General features: G+C 38.9%; 1 protein-coding gene across 8 annotated transcripts in view; it reads right to left on the bottom strand.

The window, feature by feature from the left end:
• Positions 1-3,164, bottom strand: part of kdm2bb (lysine (K)-specific demethylase 2Bb) — a 55,477-nt gene extending 52,313 nt beyond the window's left edge. For 7 of the 8 annotated variants that reach the window (XM_031802844.1, XM_031802845.1, XM_031802846.1 and 4 more), the window contains exons 1-4: positions 2,080-2,244; positions 1,290-1,434; positions 954-1,032; positions 485-531 (exon numbers count right to left, since the gene is read on the bottom strand). In XM_031802844.1, coding sequence (XP_031658704.1) covers positions 485-531; positions 954-1,032; positions 1,290-1,434; positions 2,080-2,112 — 304 coding nt within the window. In that variant the 5' untranslated portion in view covers positions 2,113-2,244. Of the gene's footprint in view, positions 1-484; positions 532-953; positions 1,033-1,289; positions 1,435-2,079; positions 2,245-2,730 lie in introns of those variants that run through there. The other variant, XM_031802849.1, reaches the window with a different exon arrangement.
• Between the last annotated feature and the right edge of the window lie 10,795 nt (positions 3,165-13,959).

Below are 13,959 nucleotides of genomic sequence, written 5' to 3'. Positions count from 1 at the left end.
GGTAGTAAAGCTAGAATGCTACATTTGTCTGGGCACTGGTAGTCCTTAATTAAAATTCTAGGTCGCACAGAAAAATATTTAAGCGCTTATGCGAGTAAAATCGTCGCACTGAAGAACCCTGCCGAGATCTAATAAGTGGTCATTTAGCCTAAGTAAAAAGTGCCATTTAACTGATGTCAGTCTGATTAAAATATAGAATCTATATGACTAGGCCTATATCTATTTTGTCTGTAATGCAAATGTATAGAAATTGTCTTGGTACAGTGAGTCATCTCATTTTTGCATTACAGGCTTATAGAAGTTTACATCAACACCCACATACTTTTTTGACATAACACCTTTTCCAGTAGCATGCTTTTCATTCATCAAGAAATGCAGGGTATTGTGGAGTACATCAGCACTGCTGACTAAGATAAGAATTGATGGAGGGAAAGGAAGCATTTAGCAACTTTTTTGCCTGCTATTTAAAAACAGATAGACTTACCAACCAAACCTTTAATCTCACTGACGGTGAACTCCGGGTCTGGCATTCTGTTTTTGTTTTTTTAAAGAATATAGTCAAGATAAGCATATTAACGTCAAACCATTCCATAAAGCCCAATATTTAACCAAGGCAGAAAAAGAGCATGTAATAGGATAAACATGATCAAATCAAATTGTATTTGTCACATGCTCCGAATACAACAAGTGAAGATCTTACTGTGAAATGCTTACTTACAAGCCCCTAACCAACAACGCAGTTCAAGAAAGAGTTAAGAAAATATTTACTAAATAAACTAAAGTAAAAAGTAACTGTAAGAGTCAATGTGCGGAGGTCCAGGTTAGTCAAGTTATTTTGTACATGTAGATAGGGGTAAAGTGACTATGCATAGATAATAAACAGTGAGTAGCAGTAGTGTAAAAACAAATTGATTGTATTGGTCACAGGTCATCATATTTGACTCATGTCTCACCTGATTCCCAGTCCATCTTTGGCTTTGAAAATAAGAGGGGTCTGAAGTGCCTCTCTCTGAACATACTCATAAGTGAAATCTGAGAAGAAGAAAGTGTAAGTAGTCAGTGGGCCATAACTTCTGCATATATATTCAGGTAGAGCAATGTGTGATGTGGGTGTATGTCATGGATTTGTGAGGACATCCTGCACAAAAATGAATTAACAAACAGGAACTTTTCCCTTATCATGTGTGAATCCATAAAAGGGTAGAAATTGTGCATGTCCAGTCAGTTATGAGTCTGCTTGGGGGACTGTGAGTGTGTGGTAATATTTTATGAATGAAACAGATGTGTACCTTTGCCATCCATCAACTGAACGAAATGTGTGTTGTATGAGTCACTAACAAGTTTCTCCTCCAAATTGAAACCCCTGACATTTGCAATTTCTTCAACGTCAGAGAAGTCCTCGTTTTCGTCATACATTGTCCGGCAGATGGAGCGCTAGAGGAATGAAAATAACTGTTATAAAAGTATATATCAATATCAATATATTAATTTATCACATCTCACTAACCGTGTTTTTAAAAATAGCATATAATGAATATGTATGCATGGCCTGGAATAAGAGCTGTCGTTTCAAATTAGAAAAGAGTAGGCCAGTCAGTGCATTGTTGTGTAGGCTCGAAATAATTCACAATAAAACAGTGGTGCACGTGCACATGGCTAGGCTAAACCTCTGAATGTGTGGTTGTAGATGGGCCTTCTGCTGCAAACAGCTTTACAGATGATTAGACAATGTTCGTTAATAACATCAATCGCTGATATCATGTCCCGGATCAACATTGACATAACGTGCTAAGATAGATGCAAAACAATAACAACAACGTTGGAACTGCTGCACTTGCCACAACGTTGCGCTGAGTGGGCTTGTGAATAATGTAATGTAGCCAACTACCTAGCTATATAATTTACCAAACAAGTCAAATGTAAGCAACTACATTAAGTTGAACTTTGTCAACATTTTAACATGGCACTTCTTCTGACTAATGAGGATCACTGTAACGCTAGCTAGCTATTGATGATAGCTCAGCTAACGCGTACACAGTAGTCAAACAAGGCTAGCTATAATAGGGTAATGCTACACACCAGTTTGCGTCCAGATTCTGCACTCGCTTCCATGATCTGAGCCCTTGCCTAGTATATCCGTTTAAACCTTAATTTAAAAAAAACAAATAATCACATTGAAAGTAATTATCACTTTACGTTTCGACACAAAACTAAGTGGGAACCATATTTGTTGTGTTCTGGATTACGTCACCGATTGAATCAAAACATTGTTGGACAACGTCATCCGTAGTGGCTGATTTCCAACACTACTTATTCATGTCAACCCAAATAGTTGTGAACGTTTATAAAAAAACACTACAATTTCTTTCTGCGACCATTCCACACTGTCCGTCACAGATCTGCAATTTCATGAACGGCATGGCATTCATGCGCGATATCCGTAGCGGAGACATTTAATTATTTAGACAATCTATTGTAACAATTTGTTAGTGTGTAACTACAACGTGTGACACGTATGGCTTTGTTATAATCACCCGCTACCATTCAAATAATTTGCAATTGGCTTGGTGCGCATTCTCCAGTATATGTTTCAGATTAGCAAACTAAACTCAACCCCACATGGTGAAGGAAGTTTCTGATGAACTGCAACAGAGCTGAGCAGGGACATATTCACTAGAACGATCCGGCTGCAAACGTTTCTTAAACAGAACGAAACCGGGAGGAACCTACCTTAATTTGTCTAATATAAACTCATTTTTCTTCCATTTTCTTCTTAAAGTGGTAAACGATTTTCATTCAAAAATCGTTGTACCTGTTTGTCCTCTGTATTGCCTTTAATTGTTTACTGAAATCCAAACTTTTTAACAAAACATTCAAATATAACCACCGACCGTTGACTAATTTTCTGTTGCTCTAAAATGACTTAATGCACATTACTTAACGTAATCTGCAATTGAATTAGCGTATTCTTCCTGATATGCCATTTTGGAGACAGAAACCGAGGTTGTATTTTGACGAACGTTTTGTTAAAAAGTATGGATTTGAGCAAACAAATAAAGGGGCATAACTACAGAGGTTAAACATTGGTACAGGGTAAGATTTCAACAATTTACATGTTTAGAAGTATTGACCTTGGGCGAATCGATGTAGTCGGGGCTAAATTTCACAAGAAATCATCTTCTATGGTATTATGGCGGTCCGTAAACGACGTTTGTGGTGTGTGCCGCCACCTACTGGATGGGGTGAAAATGTATCACTTTAACGCAAAGTAGTAGGGAGAAGGGAAGGGTGAAACAATATTTCTTATATTCAAAAGTACCCCCCAGCAGCCGCTGCAGCTGCCTACAACCCTAAATTGTTTCACTTTTATCTCGTCTTAATAGATGATCCGAGATGCCCTGACTAGTAGACCTGGTGGGCAAGACGTATTGGAAGAGTACCAGACAACCAAAACATTAGACCACAGAACCAGGAGAGATGATTGCCATCTTAGTCAGCCACATCCAGGCGTTATCACATCCGGCCGTTATTCGGAGTCCCATAGGGTGGCGCACAATTGGCCCAGTGTCGTCCGGGTTTGACCGGAGTAGGCCATCATTGTAAATAAGAATTTGTTCTTAACTGACTTGCCGAGTTAAATAAAGGTCCAATAAAAAATCTAAAACATTTAATGAAAGAGATGCGTTGGTAAGCTTCTCATTAGCCAATCTGGACACAAACACTGGATCAAAACAATCAAACTATACATTCATGCTTTTTGGCCTCATTATGAAACTAGAAAGATACAGTACCTTCATCAACAAAACATATTTGGCAAGTGTATGCTTTAATATGTTGACACATGTTCTGTGGACTGAAAGGGGCATCAAACAGTCATAGAATCAAGTCTAAAAATAACAATTTGATGACCATGTTGGTCACCTTTTCCCACATCTAAGGAACACTTCTATGTTCCTGACACAATTCAGATATCCTTTGCCTATCAGCTGAAGACGGTGTCAAGGAAGACCTCACTTCGACCCATCAAGAAGAGTATTTCACCCCAGTCGGGAGGCACAACCCATAGGAGGAAGACTGTCCTGGACCACCAGCTTATTGGTGATGCTTGCAAGGAGGCTATTTTTCTATTTTTTTTAAGTGCCTATATATCACCTTTATTTAACCAGCTAGGCTTCTTTTGGGGGTTTGTCTCTTCATTGTCTTAACATGTGGAGAGTGACTTAGAAAGACCCTTTGTGTGTTGCAGCATTGTAGACCATCTTGATGGGAGCCATGGTCGACAGACATACCTCCTTGCCGTTGGAAGAAGACAGAGCAAGATTGACAACTACTACATCATGGTGGACAAGAGGTTTGTTCCCTGCCAGCAACTAGTGGTCTGTGTGCGTTTGATGAACTGTTCAATGCCCACTTTGTCTTTAACCTGACGTATGACGATGCTCTTGTCAACTTCTACACATTTGTGCAGACAACCGTCGACAACATTGATATAGACAAAACAAGAGAGGCCCCTAGCATGATAGAGTTGAGGAAAAAAACTTCTTAACTAGATAAATGTAGGTTACGGTGCTTTTGCTGTCAAGTGTTGCACAGAAACAGCCAGTCATTGATATCTCATTTGAGAATTAAGCACAGTTTCTATCCCTCCACCAAGTTTAGATTGGTCGGTGCTCAAGATAATTGTAGATGGCAGTTTTCAACGTACTCCGGTTTCAGAAAACATTTGAATAGTATTCATAAGGATATTGGTAAAGTAGTTGATGCATTAATCTTAAAAGTACCCTCTCATGTTGCTGATTCTCCAGTCCAGTCAGAAGCTCCACAAATGGGTGGCAACATTGGTGTCCCACACGATAACACTCGGTGATTGTTTTGAGAAGAATGGACAGTCTTGCTAAAGATATGTGTGCCTCCTTCATTGCCATGTTGCAAGCTAGCGGTGTTGCAAATAGTGTTGTGTCAACAGTAGTTTGTGATTTAGAAGAGCTTACTACTGGGCTGCACTCCCAAATTGAACAAGATGTTCTGTCAGTTATGCCTATGGATAACCCCTCTACATCTGCTGTAAAGGATAGTTTGGAGAACTTTGAAAACCCATTTGCCAGTTTTAACACAGAAACCAAGAGATGTTGTGGAGTCAGTAGAAGTAGTGTTGAGAGTTAGATATGACAGCAGGCAAAATAAACAAACAGGCATGTATGATCAAGTCCCAGTGAAAGATACATTTGTATTCCTACACTGGAAATATTGACGTTCATGTGTCGACAAATCTGAAATCTGTAAGTTATTGGAAAATGCACCTAGGGATAGATCTGTGGAAGACACATATGAAGACTTTTGTGTTGGAAGTTTCTTTGAGACTCATCCCTTGTTCTCAAAACCTAGAAATGCTTTACAGATCCAATTGTACTATGATGACTTTGAAGCTGCCAACCTGCTTGGATCCAAGCGTGGTGTTTACCAGATAGGCACCATTTATTTTGTCCTCAGGAATCCCCACCAAGTTGAACTCTGCTGTGATGAATATTCATTTATTTTCATTATTTCATTATCAAGATCTAAAAGAAATATGTATTTTATGCCATTCTAGAGCCCTTGTTTAATGATGTTAAATTGGAGTGATGGTGTAAATTACTTTCAACTGATACAGTTTATGGCACTATCTGCCAATTAACCGGAGACAATTTGGGGGTGCATGCAGTCCTTGGTTTCAGAGTCCTTCAGTGGTCATTACTTTTGCCGGTTCTGTTTGATAGAAAAGTCGAATGCTCAGACGGTTTACAGTGAGGATGACCTTTGTGTGGTAAATATCAATTTGAAATGCATTTGAATCAGTTGCAGTCAGACCCACAGCTCCCGTCTGTGAATGGTGTAAAGAAATTCTAAACTGAACAGTTTGCAGCACTTACATGTTTGTAGTCATTGTTCTGTGGACATAATGCATGACATTCTTATAAGGGTGGCTCAGTTTGTGTTAAAATTGTTTTTTGAATATGTTTTCTTTAGAAACGTGCACTTCTCTCTAGAATCTACTCATTTGACTATGGGTACTTGGAACGCAAAAACCATCCAACTAAAGTCAACCTAGAGAACAGTGGAACTGGCATAGCACTTAATTATTTTCCAACTGTCTTGTGAGAAACGTTCCCTTGATTTTGGGGGATGTTTTTCCACCAGAAAATGAGAACTGGAATTTGCTGCTCATCTTACTGCAATAATCCATTTTTTTTCTTAGCCAGGGCATGACTGTATCTGAAGCATTTGATAACTGAACATCACACACTTTTCAAACAGTTGTTCCTACATAACTTAATACCCACACATCACTTTATGAAAACACCCAGCATGCATAAGACAAATCAGTCCTGTATTACATATGAGGTTTGAGGCAAAGCACAATTTCTTTAGAACACCCTCAAAAACTTCAAGAACATTACTAAGTCCCTTACCAAAAAACACCAATTTCCTATAGGTCATCACTGGGAGACATCACCATTGCGACATACGGAGTATGGACCGATGAAAGCATTTTCCCTGAGTGATTTTACTGCTGGTGAGGAGTTTGCAGCGTCAGTTCAGGTCACTATGCAGAAAGCCATTTACTCTACCAGCTGGGTTAAGATGGATGGCATGGAGTACAGAGAGGGACTGTTAGTTTGCATTAAGATGGAGCATGAAATGCCAGTCTTGTGTAAAAATAACTAAGATCATTGTTGTTGACAATATTGTATACTTTTTGCTGGACAAGTTCCATTCTGATAATTTCAGTGAACATTACCATGCATTCACTGTGTTTGATGGTGTTGATGACAAAATTGTCATAGTTGATGTATAAGCCTTTTGTCTTCAAAGTGCTGATGAGCGCATTTATGTTCCTTTGTTTGACATGATTGAGTAATAGTCATAGTCATTATTGGCATTTGTCAAGAAAATTGTCAAGAAAATTGCATACCTAGTCTTAGGAGAACTTCCTCGTGTTAAATAGCAACTCTGCAAATACTCTTGCTCTCATATAGTACATGTACTGATGCGCTTGTGATGCACTGATTTAATTCTGATGTGCCTGTGATGCACTGTTTTCACTGTGATGCGCCTGTGATGCACTCATTTCACTGTGATGCGCCTGTGATGCACTGTTTTCACTGTGATGCATTGTTTTCACTGTGATGCGCCTGTGATGCACCGATTAATTTTTTTATGTGCCTGTGATGCACTGATTATATTCTGATCCACCCTCTCTTTGTGGCCTAAATAAATGATACAAAGCAGAGTCACTACTCTTGTAACAAATCCTTTATTGCTCCTGTTTAACTCACCTACAACTTGCAGGCTTGAGATATGAGTGGGTGAGAACCAGACCAAATTTTTTTTATTTCCTAGTGTGAATATTTAGCACTTCCTGGTGATAATTCAGCTACAGGATGCATTCTCTAGAGTTGATCCTCAACACTGAAAGGTGTTGCTGCTTAATACTGAGGGTGGGTCATACCGATGGGTCATTTGAACAACACCTGAAGTGTTGTATCTTAACACTCGAGGGTGTTTCAATACTAACACTGAGTGGACCTATATAAACACTGGACGAATGTTAAAATGAACACGCATGGTGTTAAATAAACACTTTCAAATTTGCTGTGAAGGCGAGGTCAGTACAGGTGCATCAAAGCTGGGACCGAGAGACTGAAACAGCAATCTCAAGGCCATCAGACTGTTAAATAGTCATCACTAGCCGGCTACCACCCGGTTACTCAACCCTGCACCTTAGAGGCTGCTGCCCTATATACATAGACATGGAATCACTGGTTACTTAAATAATGGAACACTAGTCACTTTAATAATGTTTACATACTGCTTTACTCATCTCATATGTATATACTGTATTTATACTGTATCTATTCCACTGTATTTTAGTTAATGCCACTCCGACATTGCTCGTCTTAATATTTATATAATTCTTAATTCCATTATTTTACTTTTAGATTTCTGTGTATTGATGTGAATTATTAGATATTACTGCACTGTTGCAGCTAGGAACACAAACATTTCGCTACACCCGCAGTAACATCTGATAAATATGTGTATGTGACCAATAACATTTGATATGAATTGAAGAGGGTATTCCATAAGTGCAGACAATGGATATCAAAAATCTGGAAAGATCCTGTATGGAGGAATAGTCTAAGATCGCTTCTAATGTGTTCTCCAATGTCATAAAACACTTTATAAAAAGGCTGTGCTGTTGTCCTTGAAAGTGGAGGGTACTGGAGTAGGTGACTATCTACAGAAGGGTTTGGTTTGGAACTGGGCATATCTTATATTACCCAAGTCAAGTGCACTGGGTGTGTGACTTTGTAATAGGCGATATATTATATTGATGTTAACATTCTTTTGGGACGGGCACGTATACTCTCACTGCACTTTGGGGATGTGTTATGCACTATATACACTTCATGTAGTTGCATGACTGATATGTGGTGTGTACATCAATATGAAACATATAATTAAATAATTAGACATTATAATTCAAGTTTAATTTTGGAATTGGTCTCGATGTAATCAAGATTTCTCTTCAAACTATTGCACACACAAAGCTCTTGTTATCTTGAATAAAAGCATAAACATCAAACTGGTTTCATTCGGTGAAGGGAAGTGTGAGCTGAGACGGTGACAATAGTTTTAAGTTTAATCAACATCTTTAATCATCCAGTTCAATTGCAACAGTGGACACATTTAATTAGAACACCTCAAAGTACACTATAATTGTCACGTCTGTCGTTTGAATGAGGAGACCAAGGTGCAGCGTGGTAGGCAAACATCTTACTTTTATTAAATGACAAACAAAAAAAACGAACGTAAAGCTATATGCAGTGCAGAAAGCAACTACACACAAACAAGATCCCACAAACTAAGGTGGGAAAAAGGCTGCCTGAGTATGATCCCCAATCAGAGACAATGATAGACAGCTGCCTCTGATTGGGAACCATACCAGGCCATCATAGAAAATACAACAGATTGCCCACCCTAGTCACACCCTGACCCAAGTCAAATAGAGAATAAAAAGGCTCTCTAAGGTCAGGGCGTCACAATAATAGGACAAAACAAGTATTTCCCCCATTTTAGAGCTGGCATAATATGGGCATGTTATGCTTTGCAATGTTGATTGCAATGGACTATTTATCTACTCGTAGCACACACCACAAAACATATTTAAACTGGCATAAAATAGACATCTTATGATCTACTAGTCAACACCTCAAAGTTCACTGTAATATAGAATAACCAATTATTTTACCTCATGTTTTAAGCTGGCATAATATGGCCATCGTATGGTATGCAATGGTCATCACACTGGATTAATGATCTACTTGTGGCACACGTAAAGAAAATTTATACCAGCCATTTTGAAAGTGTTTTTTTTATTACATTGGGATCATCAAAGTTCACTGTAATATAACAACTTAAACAAATGATAAAGAATGTGGGGGACCAAGTAAATGTTGTTATTTATTTATTCATTTTTATTTATTTATTTTACACTTTTTTAATGACATACAAAGAGAAAAATATCAAGCACACTTAGATATTGCTGTGTGTGTGTGTGTATGTCTATAGTGTTTATCATGACTTATGACTAGGGGTGTGTTCTTAAATTCTATCTGGAGTGCCAGAGAACGCTCAGAGTGCGCTCAGGGTGTTCGTAAATTCAGAACATTGTCGGATTGTCCTTTGGTAAATTCAGAGTGTTTCGTACTCGGAGCATTCAGAGCGCATACTGGACACTCTAGATGAGGAGTAGGGTTGATCCGAGCGTTCTAACCTCACAATGGCAGTCAAGCAACCAAGCTAACAGGCTAATGTTGGCTAGCTTGCTAGCTACTTCCAGACGCAAATGAGAGAACAGTAGAAAGTCTAAACAGTATATTTGACCTCTGAGCTTCCCTATCAAATAAAAAAATATTCAATCAGAGAACCTAAAAAAATAACAACAATGACAAATGGTTTGATGAAGGAAGCCAAAACCGAAGAAAGAAATTGAGAAGCCTATCCAGCCAAAAACATAAAGACCCAGGAAACCTGAGTCTACGCCTTCACTATGGTGAATCACTAAAACAATACATAAATACACTACGGAAAAAGAAGGAGCATCATGTCAGAAATTAGCTTAATGTAATTGAAGAATCGATAAACTTTTTAAAAAGTATTATTATTTTACCTTTTTTTAACCAGATAGGCCAGTTGAGAACAGGTTCTCATTTACAACTGCTACCTGGCGAAGATAAAGCAAAGCAGTGCGACAAAAACAACAACACAGAGTTACACAAACAAACGTACAGTCAATAACACAATAGAATAATCTATGTACAGTGTGTGCAAATGTAGAAGATTAGGGAGGTAAGGCAATAAATAGGCCCTAGAGGCGAAATAATTACAATTTAGCATTAACACTGGAATGATAGATGTGCAGATGATGATGTGCACGTAGAGATACTGTGGTGCAAAAGAGCAAAAAGATAAATAACATATGGGGATGAGGTAGTTGGATGTGCTATTTACAGATTGGCTGTGTACAGGTACAGTGATCGGTAAGCTGCTCTGACAGCTGATGCTTAAAATTAGAGAGGGAGATATGTCTCCAGCTTCAGTGATTTTTGCAGTTCGTTCCAATCATTGGCAGCAGAGAACTGGAAAGAAAGGTGGCCAAAGGGGCTGTTGGCTTTGGGGATGACCAGTGAAATATACCTGCTGAAGCGCGTGCTACGGGTGGGTGTTGCTATGGTGACCAGTGAACTGAGATAAGGCGGGGCTTTACCTAGCAAAGACTTATAGATGACCTGGAGCCAGTGGGTTTGGCGACGACTATGTAGTGAGGGCCAGCCAACGAGAGTATACAGGTCGCAGTGGTGGGTAGTATATGGGGCTTTGGTGACAAAATGGATGGCACTGTGATAGACTACATCCAGTTTGCTGAGTAGAGTGTTGGAGGTTATTTTGTAAATGACATCGCCACAGTCAAGGATCAGTAGGATAGTTCGTTTTATGACGGTATGTTTGGCAGCATGAGTGAAGGAGGCTTTGTTGCGAAATAGGAAGTCAATTCTATATTTAATTTTGGATTGGAGATGCTTAATGTGAGTCTGGAAGGAGAGTTTACAGTCTAACCAGACACCTAGGTATTTGTAGTTGTCCACATATTCTAAGTCAGAACCGTCCAGAGTAGTGATGCTAGTCGGGCGGGTGGGTGCGGGCAGCATTTAGTTTTACTAGCATTTAAAAGCAGAGGACTCTAACTACTTTGTTTAGTGTGTTCCAATTTTCCCAAACAACAACACGAAGAGTTATCTAAACCCCTTCTCCAAACTTTTTGGTTCTTTAACAAAAAACAAACAGCGAAAACTTTATAAATCTTAGAATCAGCTTTTAAAGACTACCAGAACCCACTGGATTCTCCAATTACATTGAATGAACTACAGGACAAATTACAAACCTTCCAATCCAAAAAGGCCTGTGGTGTTGATGGTGTCCTACATAAAATGACAAAATATACAGACCACAAATTCCAATTGGATACTTAAACTCTTTAACATCATCCTCAACTCTGGCATCTTCCCTAATATTTGGAACCAAGGACTGATCACTTTTGTGGATTGGGGTTGAGGCAAATTTGACACCAATAACTTCCGTAGGATATGCGTCAACAGCAACCTTGGGAAAATCTTCTTCATTATCATTAACAGCAGACGTGTACATTTCCTCAGTGCTGTACTGAGCAAATGTCAAATTGGATTTTTACCAAATTACCGTACAACAGACCACATATTCGCACTGTACACCCTAATTGACAAACAAACAAAACAAAGGCAAACTCTTCTCATGCTTTGTTGAGTTCAAAAAAGCTTTTGACTCAATTTGGCATGAGGGTCTGCTATTCAAATGGGGGGAAAGTGGTGTTGGGGAAAAACATATGACATTATGAAATCCATGTACACAAACAACAAGTGTGAGGTTAAAATTGGCAAAAAACACACAGATGTCTTTCACAGGGCCGTGTGGTGAGACAGGGCTGCAGTTTAAGCACCACTCTCTTCAACATATACACGACCGGTCAAAAGGTTTAGAACACCTACTCATTCAAGGTTTTTCTTTATTTTTAAAACATTCTACATTGTAGAATAATAGTGAAGACATCAAAACTATGAAATAACAAATATGGAATCATGTAGTAACCAAAAAAAGTGTTAAGCAAATCAAAATATATTTTATATTTGAGATTCTACAAATAGCCATCCTTTGCCTTTTATTTTATTTTTTATTTTACCTTTATTTAACCAGGTAGGCAAGTTGAGAACAAGTTCTCATTTACAATTGCGACCTGGCTGCCTTGATGACAGCTTTGTACACTCGTGGCATTCTCTCAACCAGCTTCATGAGGTTGTCACCTGGAATGCATTTCAATTAACAGGTGTACCTTCTTAAAAGTTAACTTGTGGAATTTATTTCCTCCTTAATGTGTTTGAGCCAATCAGTTGTGTTGTGACAAGGTAGAGGGATATACAGAAGATAGCGTGTCTTTGTGAGATGCAGTGTGGGTGAATGGATATCTCTGCATGTGTATTTCCCACCATAAAGCATGGAGTAGGAGGTGTTATGGTGTGGGGGTGCTTTGCTGGTGACACTGTCTGTGATTTATTTAGAATTCAAGGCACACTTAACCATCATGGCTACCACAGCATTCTGCAGCAATACGACATCCCATCTGGTTTGGGCTTAGTGGGACTATCATTTGTTTTTCAACAGGCCAATAACCCAACACACCTCCAGACTGTGTAAGGGCTATTTTACCAAGGAGAGTGATAGAGTGCTGCATCAGATGACCTGGCCTCAACCAAATTGAGATGGTTTGTATGAGTCTGACCGCACAGTGAAGGAAAAACAGCCAACAAGTGCTCTGCATATGTGGGAAGTCTTTCTGTTGGAAAAGCATTCCATGTGAAGCTGATTGAGAGAATGCTAAGCTGTCATCAAGGCAAGGGGTGGCTTTTTGAAGAATCTAAAATATATTTTGATTTGTTTTACACTGTTTTGGTTACTACATTACTCCATGTGTTATTTCATAGTTTTGATGTCTTCACTATTATTCTACAATGTAGAAAACAGTAAAAAATAAAGAAAAACCCTTGAATGAGTAGGTGTTCAATTTTTTTTGACCGGTAGTGTATATAAACAAATTGGCGAGGGCACTAGAACAGTCTGCAGCACCCGGCCTCACCCTACAAGAATCTGAAGTCAAATGTCTGCTGTTTGCTGATGATCTGGTGCTTCTGTCCCCAACCAAATAGGGCCTACAGCAGCACCTAGATCTTCTGTACAGATTCTGTCAGACCTGGTCCCTGACAGTAAATCTCAGTAAGACAAAAATAATGGTTTTCCAAAAAAAGATCCAGTTGCCAGGACCACAAATAGAAATTCCATCTAGACACCGTTGCCCCAGAGCACACAAAAAACTATACCAACCTCGGCCTAAACAATCAACCCCACAAGTAACTTCCACAAAGCTGTGAAAGATCTTAGAGACAAGGCAAGAAGGGCCTTCTATGCCATCAAAAGGAACATAACATTTGACATACCAATTAGCATCTGGCTAAAAATACTTGAATCAGTTATAGAACCCATTGCCATTCATTGTCTTGGGTCCACTCATCAACCAAAAATCAACCAAATGGGACAAACACCAAATTCAGACACTGCATGCAGAATTCTGCAAAAAATATCCTCCCGTGTACAACGTAAAACACCAAATAATGCAGGCAGAGAAGAATTAGGCCGATACCTGCTAATGATCAAAATCCTGAAAATAGCTGTTAAATTCTACAACCACCTAAAAGGAAGTGATTCCCAAACCTTCCATAATAAGCCATCACCTACAGAAAGATTAACCTGGAGAAGAGTCCCCTAAACAAG

Source organism: Oncorhynchus kisutch, linkage group LG23 (genome assembly GCF_002021735.2).
Source record: "Oncorhynchus kisutch isolate 150728-3 linkage group LG23, Okis_V2, whole genome shotgun sequence".
In the NCBI taxonomy this organism is placed as follows: domain Eukaryota; kingdom Metazoa; phylum Chordata; class Actinopteri; order Salmoniformes; family Salmonidae; genus Oncorhynchus; species Oncorhynchus kisutch.
This window is presented reverse-complemented; position numbering and strand designations above follow the sequence as displayed.